The following is a 17,647-nucleotide window of genomic DNA, read 5'->3' as shown; positions in this document are numbered from 1 at the left end:
AGTTTCATATAATAGTTGCTGTTTTCCCTTTTCTATTATGCTTTCTTGCCTATTTTTTCATTTCTCTCTGTCTCTGAGGAAGCAGTACAAAGTTATAGGCTTTTAAAGTAGGGGCTTTAAAGTCAGATAGGCCTGGATTCAAATTCCAGTTCTATTTCTTTCATAATCACTTACTGAATGTCTTAGTCTCCTCATCTACAAAAAGGAGAAAGTAATAAGACCTACCTCATAGGTTTAATAGGAATAACAGTACCTAGTACCTACCCCAGGGTTGTTGTCAATAAGTACGATTATTAGTTGTTGTTCTTGTAATTATTATCCCTAGACCTGTGCTGGCCAATATGCTAGCTTTAATCAGAGGTGGTGATTTAAATTAATTAAAATTTAATTAGTTCCTCAGTCGCGCTTGCCACATTTTAAGTGTTCAGCAGCCACATGTGCCTAACGCCTACTTGGCTGGGCAGTGGACAGTACAGATCTAGAACATTTCCATCACAGTAGAAAGCCCTGCTGTGCGGCTCTGCTTTCGAGGAACAGGATTTCCCACAAGGCATCTTAAGAACCATGCTTCCAAGCTTTAGCTGCGCTGGAAACAATGATAACAATTTTATTTTCAGTTTCATTTTTAAAAGCCTCAATTTGCTAACCCCCAGTCCCACCTCTAGAGATTCATAGTCAGCAGTTCTAGGGTGGGGCCTGAGAATTTGCATTTAACAAGATTCCAGGTGGTTCTGATGCTGCTGGCCCATGGGAGCACTCTTTGAGTCGTATAACGCCAGGATGCAACTTCCTGGTCACCCAGGAGTACTCTTTTTTTGTTTTGAAACGGAGTTTTACTCTTGTTGCCCAGGCTGGAGTGCAATGGCATGATCTCGGCTCCCTGCAACCTCCGCCTCCCAGGTTCAAGGGATTCTCTTGCCTCAGCCTCCTGAGTTGCTGGGATTACAGATGCCTGCCACCATGCCTGGCTAATTTTTGTGTTTTTAGTAGAGATGGGGTTTCACCATGTTGGTCACGCTGGTCTCAAACGCCTGACCTCAAGTGATCCACCCACCTCGGCCTCCCAAAATGCTGGGATTACAGGCATGAGCCACCGCATCCGGTCCCACCCAGGAGTATTCTGAAAGATGTGGCATGTGTTAACATGTAGTAGGGTTTTTCCAAATTTCCTCTATTTATGCAATCATGAAAAATGAGATGTTTTGCAGAACTTCTATTGCAACATATCCAAGATAATCAGTGCCTTTTTGTAATTATCCTGAAACTAATTAGTGTCCTCAAATGTTTCCCATCATTGTTGAAGCCTTGTAGGAGTATCTTGGGAGCTTTTATTTTTGATGCCTACTCTGAATGGCAAAAAAAAAAAAAAAAAAAAAGAAGTTTTGAACTTGAGAGTTGGAAGAAGCTTGAGCCACCTGAATACTAAGTTGAATAAGGTTACATGTGTAATAACAGAGAAGTTCAGACCCTATGCAACCATTTGGGGAGTGTTGTAGGAAAGAATGAAGATGCTCAAAGGGATTTGGCTTAATTTACATTCTACAAATTTTGTAAAATCTTTCTCTAATAAGCTGAACTCTGCTTTGACAAGAAAACACGAGCTATTGATAGACTAATCAGTGGAGAATAGCAAATAATTCTGTGAAGTGAGCTAGCTGGGTGGTGGAGAAGAAAGTATGGAAATGACCCAAAGTGTGATCCAGTTATAATTTGAAAGATGCCTGCAGAGAGTTGGGGAAAGAGGCCTATGTTTTAATCAGGCCTTCAATTAACTTGATAATGTATTCAATTTATTCTGTATAGGTTGAGAACATATTCAGATAACTGATTCCATCCTATGTAGAATGGGATCACAAATACCCCAAATACCATTTGAGGTCAACCAGAGTATTTGAGGTCAGATACTCCAAAAATACCATTTGAAGTCAACTAGAATTAAAAGTAATCACAATCAGTTAATTCAGAATATCTGATGGTATAGCTTTAACATTTATTTAAACATTGGGGAAAAGAACATCATTTTTACAGCCCATTCACCCACATGGTCTGCGGGTTGTAGAAATGAAGAGTATCAAAATGGAGTCGGTCATGGGACACATGCCTGTAACCCTAGCTACTCAGGAGGCTGAGGCGGAAGGATCCTTTGAGCCCCGAGTTTGAGACCAACCTGGGTAACATAGCGTAGACCCCTGTCTCAAAAAAAAAAAAAAAAAAAATGGAGGGGTCAAGACAGGGAGGCAGTGCTATCAGCACAATCTCTATGCTACTGTGCTTAGACATCCTTGAATGGGAGGGCTGGCGGAGGGCAGGGTTCAGGGACTGTGCCCAGAAGGAGTTATAGACCTGTTAGATGAAAAGATCAGCCCTAGTTACAAGTCGAAAGATATCTGCAAGTCAGTCTGGAGAAGGGGCATATGTTTTAATCAGAGCTTCGATTAACAGCCACCACATTCTGTGAGCAATAGAAATCTCTATTTCTTCCCGGAAACTTTGGAGGCCTCCCCACCTACTGTCATTATTCATGAGGTAGGAAAGCAGAGCAACTCTGTGCCCAGCTCCCTCCCCACATCCCTCCTTGTCCTGAGTGCCAGAGCATGAGAAGGGACACAGGACAGAGTGGAAAGAACTTGAATTTTGAAAGCCAAACAACCTGGGTAGTGATGTGTTCACCTCTCTGAGCTTTCCTTTTTCCACCTATAATATTGGGCTGTGTTCTGGCTTCAGAAGTGTGTGGTTTATAAAGCTGAGTGGAGTAAATGATGATGTACAGCAAGTTCTGAATCAATAAAGCTCTTGCTCTTATGCCTCCAAGCCCCATCCCCAGCAGCGAGTGTGCTGGTTTCCCTACATAACTTTTAGATGTAGATCAAAACCTGAGCCAATTTACTTGTCAGGTCTGTTAAATGTGGTCTTTTGTGAAGCAAAAAAATCCAATCTGATCCTTAATAACCTTTTTCAGAACTCTTTGATCAAGAGTTTTAAACATTCACAAGTCTTCCTAAATAGGAATTAGGATGCTGTGGCAGTCCCCTTGCCCAGCTCATAAGCTTAAAGAGCAGGACTCTTTTCCTAAACATTGTGAGAATCCCAGATAAAAGCTGGCACTGCACCTGCTCAAGAGGTTTTTGCTTTGTTTCTTTGGATGGGAGGGCACCATGTGGATACCACCCATGAGATTCCTGGATGCCGCACTCGGGGTGCTCCTCATGGAAGATGCCACATCTGAGGTCTGTCAGCAACAGCAGCTTTTCCAGGATCCAAAATCATCAGCGAAATTAAAAGAGCACCCCTCTCAATTTCTAAAAAGAGATTTGTTATACTATTAAAAATTAGGCTATTTTTAAACTACTCATTCCTGACTTATGTATTTACGTTAGTTAACTTTGATAATGTCATGGGTGTATGCTGTCTTCTTTCACCAGGTGGTAGATATAATTGTGTGTGTGTGCGTGTGTGTGTGTGTGTGGATGATAAGGTTGGTGATTCAAAGGTGGCTTTATTTATTTAAAAAAAAATTTTTTTTGAGACAGAGTCTTGCTCTGTCGCCCAGGCTGGAGTACAGTGGAGCAATCTCGACTCACTGCAACCTCTGCCTCCCAAGTTCAAGCCATTCTCCTGCCTCAGCCTCCAGAGTAGCTGGGAATACAGGCACACACCACCATGTCTGGCTAATATTTGTATTTTTACTAGAGATGGGGTTGCACCATATTGGCCAGGCTGGTCTCGAACTCCTGACCTCAAGTGATCTGCCCACCTCAGCCTCCAAAAGCTGAGATTACAGGTGTGAGCCAGCGTGCCCACTGGCCTTATTTAAATCAAAGTTCTGTTTTTTCTGGCTTGAGACAAGGCCCACAGGGCCACTGGAAGGCAAGTACACCTATAGAGCTGTGTGTTGTTAGATGGCTGGATAAGGACTAGAACCCAGATAACATTCAGTAGATCCTAGAAAAAGGAATTTCTTTCCATTATTTTTCCTTAGTTCTATGGGGCTTTTAAAATTACAACACCAAAATAAATCCAAACAGAATATTTTCATGAAAAATGACTATATTTTTATTTTAGCAAGAAATTCGTAGCTGATCGCTGGGACTGAGGAGGCATGAAGTGAGTGATTGGGAAAATGGATTGATTGCCATGGTTCATACTTGTCTCTTTTTCTCTCTCTTTCTCTCTCAGCTTGCACCTACAAAAACCAGGAGTGCCGTTTGACCATACATTATGAGAATGGATTTTCTATTACCACTGAACCACAGGAGGGTGCCTTTCCCAAGACCATCATACAGTCTCCTTATGAAAAGCTCAAAATGTCTTCAGATGATGGAATCAGGATGCTGTATTTAGATTTTGGAGGCAAAGATGGAGAGATTGTAAGTGTACTTTTCTTTAGACAGTGTGATTTCATATATTAATATTTCATTATGCAACATAATGCTGCCTTACTCTTATTCGGCATTTGACTGCTAATGATGTACTTGCAAGCCCATGTTTTATTTGATCCTTGAAAAACGGTGATTAGGTTCAATTATTTCAAAGTTCTATTCTTCAGTCTCATTTTCCGTTAGAAGACTACATAAATATTTGAGTCAAAGGAAAGAATCCTTTACAAAGTTAGATTAAATTCTTATCAAATAGGGTCTCACCAGCTTAAAAAACGTACCCTGCAGTTTTAACAAGTATCAAGCGTCTCATATAACCTTGGCATTGTGCTAGACGTTAGGGGTGCAGCAAAGTAAAAGACATGGCCCCTACCGTCAGGGAAGTCTCCGAGGAGAGGACAGAGAGCAAAGAGACAGGAGGGGCCAGATGAGGAGCAGAGCAAAAGGGCAGCAGGAAAATGAAAAGAAACTGATCAACTCCACTGGAGTGGAGAGAGGGCCAGAGGAGGGCACAGAAGCATGGAACTGACGTCAAACAATATGCAACAAAATTAGCAAATTTATCCGTTAAAGTAACATACGTCTCATCTCAATGCAAGTAGTCCATGTGTTGAAATTCATAATTTCCTGAGATGGTTTCTGCCTGCCATAATGAAAAAGTATATGACTTCACTTGCACAGAAGGGTGAGAATTGCACATTCTTATGCTCTCTAGCAAGTGTCATCCTTGGCATTTCAGGAAAACATAGCATCTCATTTAAGCTGTCAAATGTAGAACTTCAAAGAGGCCTTTGATTTTGTAATGACTAATCTCTGTTTAGGTCTTCCCTAGCCACACTGGCTTACTCAATGAATTTGTTGGCTTTCAGGAAGGAAAGGGCAGAACACACTTAACAGACCCTAGGGACTTTTTATCTCTCAAAATTGCAGCCCCACTCTTCTAAATGATGCCATACTTCTGGCACCAAGACAGTACCAGATTTCTTGCCATGAGCGCCACAGACAGCCACAATGGAGGCCATTCCTCGTGGCTGACACTTGGTTTGCTGACATTCACTTTCTGAGAGTTATTTCTAGCCAAGCATTTTTCTAACTTTTAAAATGGATCTACATAATTTTTATCAAATTTTGTTTGTATGTTTCAATCAGTAGGTTCAGTGTGAGGCATCCACTTGGAAATAAAGTAGTGACTTGAAAGTCCATTTTACTATTTCTAATTCAGTTGCTGCTCTATCAATCACCCATCATGTACTTTTTCCTAAAGGTGACTACTCTCTAGCAAAGTGGAAAAGAACAAGAATCAGTCTCCTGCTTTATCCTTGGCTTAAAAATTCAAGGCTATTTTTGCCCATGAGGAAAATCACTTATGTCTAAATTTCAGCCTTTCTGCCTATAATTACAGCCTGACTTGGAAGATTTAGGAAGAACTGATTTTTACTGCCAGTACATTTAGTTGACGAGCTCAAATTCAGACACAGCCTCCTTCTCCTCTACCCCCTATGTCTGTTTAAGCAATCCTGGAGGTGGGCCACAGACCTTCCCAGTGTGGAGGGGGAAGGGACCAGAGATGAGCTGTAGGAAATGCAATAAACTGAGGGTCAAGACCTGGGTTCTCTTTCTGAGTCTGCAACAAACTCACCAACTCTGTTGGGGAAGTCCTTTCATTTCTTTCTATCTCAGTCTCCCCATCCATAAAATACACGGATTGAAGTAGCTAATCTTTAATGTCCCTTTTTCAAAAGTTTCCTTCTGTGTTAGTGACATAGAATGTTGTGGTTAAGCCCTGGCTCTGGCATTAGACAGACTTGCATTTGAGTCCACACTTTTTATTTACTGTAAGATCTATATTTCAGAAAGTTTCATAACTTCCCTGAATCTTAGTTTCCCTATATAAAAAGATGGAGAGAATAACAATAGCTTCTTCATTGGGATGCTGTAAGAGAGAATTAAATAAGATAGTGGATAGAAGATATTTAGTACAGTACCTGGCTCATAATGAGTACCACCTTAACTTTGGTAGCTATAATATGCTCGGGTTGTTCTGATTCTCCAACAGTGTCATCATCAGAACAAAACTGGGGACGGCAGAAGAGAATTGAGAACAACTCTCCCAATTTCCCTAAATTAGGTCAGGTGATAAAATTCAACTTCTGAAGGACTCTCCTGCTCAGACTGTAAGTCTTGCATGTGCCAGGTTCTCAAGGAACACATCAAGAAGCATAAGACTTCAGATGGTGCCTTCCCAGAGATGTGGCATACGTGCTTAAACAGTTCAAGACTAGAGGATGGTGACAACACAGCTGCTTAGCATGCGTTCTGTGTTTTACAGTTTACGGGAGGTTTTACATATAGTAGCTCCTTTAACCCTCTAATGACTCTGTGAATTAGTAGGACTGAGAAGAATTTTAAGAGACTTATCCAAGATGGTACGTCTAAAAAGCGTCAGAAGCAGGATTCAAACCTAATCTTCAGATGTGAAATTTAGTACTGCTTCATACTGTATCAAATCCAACATGAATAAATATCACTATTGTGGTACCAAAAATAAATGGCTTAGACAGTCAAGAAGGGCAACATCAATATTTATGGTGTTGGTATATCTAAATTTCACAGGAACTATTTCGGAAAAAAGATATATGAGATGTAAGGAATAAGTTCAAAGAGTTGTTCCTTTATCTCATTGAGGGGCAGTGATTTTAGAGCATAATTGCTCCAGTCAACATTTAAAAGAAGGAAGTGCATATAGATTCGTTTGATGTGCAAATCACCCATCTACATCAAGCATTAATTTAAAATCGCTCATGCTCTCTTCTTTTTAAATTTCAGCAACTGGACCTTCATTCCTGCCCCAAGCCAATTGTTTTCATCATTCATTCCTTCCTGTCAGCTAAGATTACAAGACTGGGCTTGGTGGCCTGAAGACAGGGGCGACTTGCCTTCGAGAAAAGAAGGGCTGCAATGCCACCAGAGAACATGATGTCAGACACCATCTGTAGTGAGCAGCGCACCAGATGTAGCGTGCTACAGTCAACTTTAGCTCTCAAGAGTCATATGTAACTGTCCCAGACTCCTCTGTCAGTTTCAGCAACTACAAGGGATACCCTGCGAAAGTACCATGAGAAATATCAGAGTAAAACTTTCTAGAACAGTACAAGGTTAAAGAGGTGAGGTGACGGGAAATATACAGCATAGCTTTGAAATAATGACAACCAAGGACATGACCATTAGAACAGCATGTGCAGATCTTAATCATCCCAGTTCCTAGGCAACTGGTTCACCAGGTACGCAAGGGCCGAATAGTTGAGAAATGGACATTTTTACCTACTCCTCCTAGCCCCCTATCCCCAGTAACAGTGATCCCTTTTCTTATTGTGATTTATTTCCTAATTCTTGCTGAGTTGACTTTCCCTTGTAGGAAAAGAAAAATATTTCAAATAGAAACCCACCTTTTATTTAAGTATGAAGCAGCTGTTACTTTTTAAAAAATGAATTATCTTTCAATGGTGTAGAATGATTCCATAGTGTCTCCATTAGCATATACTGAGCAGGAATTAAATAAAGCATCAGATACTGATCTGAGCTGAAAGCTAGTAGAATCTGAGCCAAAGTAGACTGCTTAAATTGATAAGCTTTGCTAAAGAGTTGTATGCACAAAGGATGATTAATTCTGGGACTATACTCACACCAAGGTCTGCTGTCTTATAGCCAAGAATTACAGCTTTATTTATAGAGAGTGAATTATGGGTATTTTTTCAGAAAATATTGTCATCTGATATACACATAAAACAACTCACATTGTTGGAGTTAACTAATTATCCCCATTTCATGGTTTTCAGTGGAAATACTAAGCAACTTACTGACCCTTGTTTTTGCCTGTGCTTGTATGCATGCATTTTCAAGCAAGTAATAGAGCAGCCTCATTTAATTCTGGATAATGCTGGGTTTTACATATAGACTGAGTGCTATAATCAAATCTATTGATAGTATCTGCAGTTCTTTCAGAATTCCAGGGAAATAATATAACGACCTGATATTTTTCTACAGGAATATTTTCAGACATTATATAGCACATTACTGATTTAATGCTTTTGCTTTTATCTTTCAAAACAAATTCACTAAAAATAACACCTATTGATTTTGAAGTCACTTTTCTCAAACCTTGAAAATGAGCTCTAGGATCTCTATAAACATTTCTAACACTTTTCCTGTAGTTTACATAGACAGACATCTGTTGTTAAACCTGTGTGTTTTTAAAGAATCATATGTTAATAAATACCCATGCAAAGAGCTTCAAAAAGTGAAACCGTGTTAAAGGAACACAATTTTACTCACTCAGACATATTTGTTTATTGAATTGCAAAGTTTTATTTTAAATCAGCATTTCCCCAAAGAATATATCATATGACGCTAGTTCCAAGGGGCTTGACTGAGTGGTGTTTTGCTGGGGGGAGACAGGGGTTTGTTAATACACTTTACTAAATACTGAGCTGAAAAATGTTAAATAGATTTCACGATTGCCTCCTTGAAGATTTTAAAGTTCATTGTGGTTCTTCAAGGGGAAATCTGGTGAGCCATTCCTCACACTTACCTATGGGACTCTTTTCTAATGGAGCATCTTGTGAAGCTAGTGGGTTTTTTTGTTGTTGTTGTTTGTTTTTTTTTTAATGCTTTAGAAAACACAGCTTTAGGATATTGACTTTTTGTTTATTTCTATTTTCAAATGCTGAAAAGTCAAGTCCCAGTTTGAATACCATAGAAAAGCTTTGATGCATTTGTAAATTATATTGCACTCTTTCACTATATATTTTCAAAATCACTGGAATGTTGTTATACAAGAGAATTATAATTGTGTATTGTAAATACCATATTAAAAATACATATATTAATGCCAATAGTTAAATTCAACAATATGTAATCTAAGGTGCTCGGTTCTACGTGAAGTATGAGTTAACTGCTCATAATTAAGTTGCCAAGATTCTATTATATATTTATAGACAAATTAAAATGATCATAATTACAAATATGATTTCTCTATCACTTAAGCTTTGGGCTGATTAATATCTGTGTGGGGGTCAATGGAAACTACATTCTCTACATTTATAAAAATTTAATTTAATTATTTATATTTTAGGAAAATATATTTGAATAAAATTAATGCATTTTCTGGAGTAAATTAAAATGTTATTAGCAAGAAATAGAAAATTTGACTAAGATAATTGTGTATATGAATCATTTTTCCCCCCAAGTTAAAATGTATCATAATAGAGAGGCTCTAATGAATCAATTTCCAATACTCATTTCTTTCTCATTTTGAATTCAAGTTACAATGACTTTACACTGTAGATTTTAATCTTGTCTGATGTGTGCTGGTGTGTATGACACAAACTCATAAGTCTGGATCATGCTTGGGTACAGTCAATGAATCAACCGAGTCACTTTGAGGAATTTGTTTTTGTCGAATTTGCTCTGTGCTCAATCCCATGAATTATTAAATTTACAATGTTTGTCCCCAAATGAAAACCAATATAAATGAATGATGTTTTAATCTGTACTTTATGGGAAGTTGCCTATTTGTCAGTAGATGTGGTTAAGTGAGTCCTCTGGTGCAGTGACATCCTTTTAAGCCATCTCATAGGGATTTAAAGAAGGCCAATAGGAATATAGATATTGGTTTTTCTTTCTCTGACTTGAACTAAGTAGGAGAAACCAAACCATAAACCTATTACAAACTACCCAGGCAGAGGCATTTACTTAATTCATCAACTAGTGCAATTAAAACCCTGAAAACACATGATCCTTGTTGACTCTGCTTGGTTGAAGCAGGAAAGAATGGTCTTGATGGTCAGAAAGTTTTAAAATTAATGGGCAGGGCCTTTCTGGCCCCTGTTTTCCAAACACGTTAGATATTCTGCCTTGAGGGGATTGGCGTAGGCTACAGTGAGGGGTAATTTTTGGATGTATCTGGACTTTTAAAAAATGTGCCTATATTTATAGCACCATGAATATTATGTAAAATTTATATATGAATTAAATAAATATTCACCTCTGATTTCCAGTGCAGAAGTTTATATTATATTCTAAATATATAATAGGGTGACCTGGACAGTGGTTTTACAATACTCATAGAAGAGCATGGGACTATGAAGACAAGTCTTACTATTCTCTTCCATGAAGTGCTGATGGATAAACGAGATGCCACCAGCAACATGTTTGTGTGTTCACTTATTTTTGCTTTTCTGAATTCATTTAAAAATATACGGGTTTGGCCAGGCGCGGTGGCTCGCACCTGTAATCCCAGGACTTTGGGAGGCCGAGGCGGGCAGATCACCTGAGGTCAGGAATTCGAGAGCAGCCTGGCCAACGTGACGAAACCGTGTCTCTCTTAAAAATGCAAAAATTAGCCGGGCCTGGTGGCAGGTGCCTGTAATCCCAGCTACTCAGGAGGCTGAGGCAGGAGAATTGCTTGAACCCAGGAAGCAGAGGTTGCAGTGAGCCGAGATCATGCCATTGCACTCCAGCCTGGGTGACAAGAGCAAGACTCCATCTCGAAAAAAAAAAATTTTTTTTCCCCATTGCAGCAAAGTTTAACAGATCCCTAGAATATTAATATTGTCCCCAAATTATTAAGTTGAATATAGTTTCAGGATGGGTCTTCACCTAGGGCTTAGGGCTCCCATTTTTAACTAACTTTTCATGGGATTTGATACATACACCAAGCTCCAAATACCCAAATTATTGTACTAGAATTTGGTTTTGTTTAAATTGCTTGTAATAAATGTCATGGACTGGGGTTTCAAAGTCTTTTTACTAGTTTAAACTTTAGTAATATTAAGATTAAATTTAGAACTATAGAATCACAATTTTGAAGAGATCTTAGAGGCTATCAACCATATTTTATCCCAAGGTTTAATATTTCTTTTTTTTTTTTTTTAAAGGAATGAAGGGTTTTATTGAAAACAAAAGTACACTCCACAGTGTGGGCCTGAGCATAGGGGGTCAAAGGCCCTGTTACAGAGTTTTTGTGAGTTTAAATACCCTCTACTTGGGGTACGCCCTATGTAAATGAAGAGGATGAAGTAAAGTTACAAAGTCATTTACTCGGTGTACGCCCTATGGAGAGGCTATTTCCTGTTATAGCTGAAGTGTGAATCAGCCTTATGTTCCCTGACTCCAGACTCTATTTTCCTGCCTCATCTCTCCACTTAGAGATGTGATCCTCATAAATCTTTATGGGAGGCAGAGGGACCGATGGTCTTTTTTTCTGTAACTGTTTCATGCTGACTTAAGGCATAGTCTCTATCTATTGGGGATCACGGAACCCTCGCGCTGCTCTGTCTAGTGGAAGCAGGGTAGTTTCTTGATGGCCAGGGGTGATGTCTTCACCTGGAACTGGCTGGAGCCTTTGTTGCATGATCACCTGAAGCTTGATGGTCTCTTAGGGGTTCCAATGGATGCACAGTTCCAAAAGTGTGGCGGGACCCTTCTCAGTCGCAAGACCATGAACCCAAAGTTCAAGGTCCTGAAGTTTCGTTGTAGTGTGGATGGCAAGGACAGTCTTTCTCTGATGTTTCCAGAAGATTCGAACTGTAAAAAGCTTTCTTTTTTTTTTTTTTTTTGAGACCTAGTCTCACTTTGTCACCCAGGCTAGAGTGCAGTGGCATGATCTCAGCTCACTGCAACCTCCTACTCCCAGGTTCAAGGGATTCTCCTGCCTCAGCCTCCTGAGTAGCTGGGATTACAGGCGCCTGCCACCAGGCCTGGCTAATTTTTGTAATTGTTAGTAGAGATAAGGTTTCACCATGTTGGCCAGGCTGGTCTCGAACTCCTGACCTCAGGTGATCCACCTGCCTCTGCCTCCCAAAGTGCTGGGATTACAGGTGTGAGCCACCGCGCCCAGCCGTAAAAAGCTTTCTTTACCCTATTATTTCAACAGTACTAACTTAAGGTATATGATTTGCTAGTAATATAGCAACATTGTATATACATATAAAAATGAATATACACCAATTAAAACTTTTTAAATATAAACCAATTAAAGCTTTTTAAAGTTTGTACCACTTAAAAGTCATCCCACACATACACCATGGCCCAGGTACTACATCTTTGGAAACACTGACCTTGTATAATATTCCATAAAACTCAGGAATCTCTTCCTGAACATCTCTTGAAATTATTCATCCAGCCTGAAATAGAAAATTTCCAGATATGAGAGGGAATTACCTCATCTCCCCAGGCAGGTCATTCCATTGCTGGATGGGTAGAGATGTTTGAAAGTTCTTACATTGTTAGAGCCAAAACTTCTGGCTGGATGTGGTGGCTCACGACTATAATCTCAATGCTTAGGGAGGCTAAGGTCAGAGGATCACTTGAGGCCAGGAGTTCAAGAGTTCGAGACCAGCCTGGACAAAATAGCGAGACTCCATCTTTAAAACAAAACAAAACAAAACAAATTTCTGTCTGCCTTTCAGTCATGACCCTGGTTCTACCCTAGAAAATATTGGAAGTCCAATTTCCTGTCCACGTGAATATCCTATATAAAAAGACAAGTCAAGGCTGGAAGCTACTAAGTAATGTAAAGTGATCTGAAAATGGCTTTCAATAGGGCATTTAAAATTCTTCATTTTCATCTTTAAAGAACTACAGTTACCAAGATTAAAACCTTCTACAATACTTAGTGGTGAGATATCTGGCAATAATTGAGAGAGCAATTTGGCAATATCCATACAAATTTAAAAAGACATGTACCTCTTGACTTGTGGGAATTTATTCTAGAGATATAACTGTATGAGTGCACAAAGGCTAATGTCTAACGATCATCTCTGCAGCGTTGCTTGCAACAAGACCATTGAAAAAGTCAGTGTGACCATCGCTAGCTAAATAAATCCTGGTACAGAGGTATGCTTGAATATTCTGCAACTGTTACAAAGAATGGTCGATCTTTAAGTGCTAATATGGACAAGATCTCTAAGTGCTAGCTCTGTGAGGTGCATATCTCCCGTTTTTTGTTTGTTTGTTTTCAATGGTTCTCCAGAATAGTCAAACTACACCCTCCACACACCCCATGGGGGCATTTTGGAAATCTGTGGTAATGCTGTTTGGTTGTCACAATAATTGGGGGAAGGGGGAACATTATTGGCATTTAATGAAGAAGACCCAGAGTTGGTAGATATAATGCTGATGACAGCCCTACATCCAATGGAACCATTTCCCACACAATTTTTGAGTGTCCTGGGTTATTTGTGTTGGTGAAAAACCTGTTTGATAATCCGAGTCTAGACCTTGACTACCTTTTATATATGAAAACATTTTGACAGATTCAATATATTCTGACTTTTCTAGATATGCAACTACCATGTATATGAAAGATTGTGTTTCGTTTTGCTCAGGGCATTATCAAAAGGTATTAATATTTTACAAAAACAAGTCTGTGTGGTACCTGAGTTACAAACAACTGACTCAGTACCACTTCAGTCATGGCTAATTGGTGTAAAAGTCAAACATTTGACTACTTCATTTTGTCTTTTAGTGTAGTCATACTCCAGCATCTCCATATTGAAATGCATACTGTTTTATTATAATTACTTTGCTTTTCCAAAAATTTTACCTTATGGTTAAAAGATGGCAATTTTTAAGAGCCTAAGTATGTATAGGTTAGATTACTGTATAGGACACATCCTACGTATATCCTCAGATTCCTTCAGTGCCATCATGGCGTCTCCTAAACTTCCAGCTGTTTACCCAACCTTAGGCACCACCATAGCTGGATCTGCTTGACCTAAATGTTTAGCCACTTACAGCCAACCAATTGCTTGCCTGGAAATGTTGCCTCCCCTCCCATCTCCGTTTGGTGGCTGCCAGGCAGCCAGGCAGAGGAGACACATACTTCAATTTCTGAGTTCTATCATCAGTTCCAGACTTGGATGGACAGCTCACTGCAGGGCACAGAGCTGGATTCCAGAGCAGCTGCTGGGTAACAACCTGAGCAAGGCAGAACTATAGGGGATTTAAATCTTTGTGGGGCCAAACAGGAGTCAGTAACAAGGAGGAGCTGAGCAAATAAATAATCCTCTTCTTCCTCTTTTTTTTTTTTGAGACCATAGTCTCACTCTGTCACCCAGGCTGGAGTGCAGTGGTGCAATCTCAGCTCACTGCACCCTTCCACCTCTTGGGTTCAAGCTATTCTCCTGCTCAGCCTCCCAAGTAGCTGGGATTACAGGCACACGCCACCACCCGCCCCCTCCTAATTTTTGTGTGTGTGTTTTTTTAATAGACACGGGGTTTCACCATGTTGGCCAGGCTGATCTCAAACTCCTGACCTCAAGTGATTTGCCTCCCTCGGCCTCCCAAAGTGATGAGATTACAGGCGTGAGCCACCGCACCCGGCCTCTTCTTCCTCTTTTTATGTACTTATGTGAGGCATGGTTTCTCTGTACACCCTCTATCCTAAGAGACATCCCATGTGACTGAGAAGATGCCTACTTAGTGGTTGGCTGGGTCTCTCTGGGCCTCACGAAGCACTAATGTCACCTTGCCTTGCTTTCCTGCCTTCCCTGCCTTTTTCCCCCTTTTTCATCATCTCCATGTCTCCCAAATAAAGCATTAGCACAAATCCTTGCCTCAGATTTTGTTTTCTAGGAAACTTGGCCTAAGACCATTATTTATGAATTCCACCTTGTGACAGCAAAGGAGACATTAAAAGTACTGCTTATAGAAGGGGTGTTTGGGCCTGATAAGTTGAGAAACAATGGACACATATAATATGCTTGTACATGTATTAAAATGTCTGGAAGGATACATTTAAAAAATGTAAAAAGGCCTCTTACTATCAGTTACTGCTGAGAAATGGGACTAGGGATGATGGGTATGACCTTAATACCCTTCTAGATTACATGAACTTCTTAAATGTGCATTTCAAAATTCCCTTTTAAAAAAGGTTCTTTTTTTATGGCTAATGTTCTGATATGGTGAATAATATATTTAGCCTGTCTATAAAATCCTGAATAATAGAACTATTTGAATGTGTGACCAGAAATCAATTATCATGTCACCTACAGTCCTCTAAATTACACTAAATTTGATTTCACGGGGGGAGGCAAGTCTAATACCTCATTAAAATGACTAAACCATGTCCAAGGAGAGTATGGAATCACATTTGAATGATAACAGAAAAGCCGCAGGAACCTCTCTTTTGGCCTTTTATTCTCTATTATTTTTTTCCTTGTACATAAATGAGGCTTTTTCTTGGAAGAGTGTAAGAGTCCATAGAGGGAACATTGCTCAGACAGTGTCACAGCAAGAAGAGCTGGACAGAGGTGGGAGATGGTGAAAAATAAGAAAGCCCTATGGAGACAAGAGGCAGGATAGGAAACTGACACACAATCAGACCATCCATTGCCTGTTGGCAGCATGGTCAGGAAAAGGCATCCCATGGACAAAGCCCCTCCTGCTGACTCTGATCTCAGAGGTGGAGACGCTCCTGCTCTCATGCTTGGCCTCATGGCTGTGATTCTGCCTTGGCTTGGACCAGGGCCTGGGAATGTTGAAAGAAAACGTTGTTCTTCTCAAGAAACAAAGCCAGTGATATTTTCAGCAACTTTCCTGTATAATTCTTTGGATGAATAAAGCCTATTTACTCCCAAGAACTCAAAGGCAGTTCCAGGAAACACTAAGAATAATACTTCATTAATGAATTGTAGCTCCCCTGCTTCCTAATTCTCAGCCGCACAAGAGAGTGAGGAACTTCTTCCTCTGCAAGTTTCTGGGTCTCATGAAAAAGGGAAACGCAGTCCAAAAAGTAAGCAATTTCATTTATCTTCAACTATGGCCTTCAAACTAAGGCCTTAAAAAATGAAGTTTTTGAAACTTTCTTTCTTGCACTTGGCCTCTCAATGAATTTTTGGATGTGAGTGGAAGTTAATGCTTATGTACAACAAGCTACCTCACAATCTAGTGGCTTAGAACACTGCAACATATTATTTCTCATTATTCTGAGGGTTGGCTGGGCAGCTCTTTACTGTTTTGCCTGGGCTCACTCATGTGGCCGTATTTGTCTGGAGCATGCACTAGGCTGGAAGATCCCAGATGCCTCACTCACATGCCTGGCAGCTGGTGTGGCTGTCAGGGAACCTCTGTTCTCTTCCATATGGCCTCTCACCTTCTAATAGGCTAGACCAGTTCTCTTATGTGGCTCCCTTATATGCAGGACAAGGTTCTACAAGAGCAAAAGAGAAGCTATAAGGTCCTCAAGGCCTAGGTTCCAGCTCACAGCATGTCATTTATGCCACATTCTACTGGTCAAAGAAAGTCACATTGCCAGCTCAGATGCAAGGACTAGGGGAACAGATTCCATCTCTTGGTGGGAGGAGCTCAAAGCTTTGTGGCTATATTTGACCATATTCTACCCTCTGGACACAATTATTTTCATTCGTTCCACATGAAAAATAATTAATACAGCCTGAAGTCCAATATTTCATGACCATCGGGTAGGGATAACTCTCTTAGGGTGTGGCTTCTTAAAATCTACAATATTGTGACCTACAAAAACCAAGTTAACTGCCTTCCATACATCCGAAATACAATGGTGAGGCAGAGATAGGATAACTGCAAGAGATGGGACTAGTCACTAGTTCACAGTAATTCTGAAATCCAGCTAGGAAGGGACGACTTTATTCGAGATCTTCTGTATGTGGTTTTGCTTAAAGTTGCAGTTTCCAAGAACCTATCGATGACTTGAGGACTTACTGTAGTCCAAGGATGCAACTGATGAGTTTTCTTATCCTGCTTCCTGTCCATTGAAATTTGGAGGCCTCTTTTCAGTTTGATACAAATTTCTTACCATTTTACGAGATTTCTGGTGCCAAGAAAAGTCAATGGGGAAAGAATAGTCTTTTCACTAAATAGTGCTGGAACAACAGGATATCTATATGCAAAGGAATGAAGCTGTATCCCTTCACAAAATTAAGTCTATACAAAAATTAAGTCAAAATGGGTCATAGACCTAAATTCAGGAACTAAACAATAAAGTAAAAAACACACAGAATGGGAGTAAATATTTGCAAATTGTATATCTGATTGGAAACTAGAATCCAGAATATATAAAGAAGTCTTACAATTCAACAAAAGACAAATAACCCAATTAAAAAACGGTCAAAAGATCTGAGTGAACATTTCTTCAAATAAGATATGTAAGCGGCCAGAAAACACATGAAAAGATGCTTAACATCATTAGCTATCAGGTAAATGCAAATCAAAACCACAATGAGATACTACTT

General features: G+C 39.7%; 2 protein-coding genes across 2 annotated transcripts in view; one reads left to right on the top strand and one right to left on the bottom strand.

The window, feature by feature from the left end:
- Positions 1–10,425, top strand: part of SNTB1 (syntrophin beta 1) — a 278,226-nt gene extending 267,801 nt beyond the window's left edge. The window contains exons 6-7 of the mRNA XM_519931.9: positions 4,177–4,367; positions 7,203–10,425. Coding sequence (XP_519931.2) covers positions 4,177–4,367; positions 7,203–7,295 — 284 coding nt within the window. The 3' untranslated portion in view covers positions 7,296–10,425. The remainder of the gene's footprint in view (positions 1–4,176; positions 4,368–7,202) is intronic.
- Positions 10,426–12,388: 1,963 nt separating this feature from the next.
- The window catches only part of MTBP (MDM2 binding protein), an 87,999-nt gene continuing 82,740 nt past the window's right edge, over positions 12,389–17,647 (bottom strand). The window contains exons 22-23 of the transcript XR_008536817.2: positions 12,658–12,799; positions 12,389–12,559 (exon numbers count right to left, since the gene is read on the bottom strand). The gene's annotated coding sequence lies outside the window, so the exon portion shown is untranslated. The remainder of the gene's footprint in view (positions 12,560–12,657; positions 12,800–17,647) is intronic.

The sequence above is a fragment of the Pan troglodytes genome, chromosome 7 (assembly GCF_028858775.2).
Source record: "Pan troglodytes isolate AG18354 chromosome 7, NHGRI_mPanTro3-v2.0_pri, whole genome shotgun sequence".
Classification (NCBI taxonomy): Eukaryota; Metazoa; Chordata; class Mammalia; order Primates; family Hominidae; genus Pan; species Pan troglodytes.
This window is presented reverse-complemented; position numbering and strand designations above follow the sequence as displayed.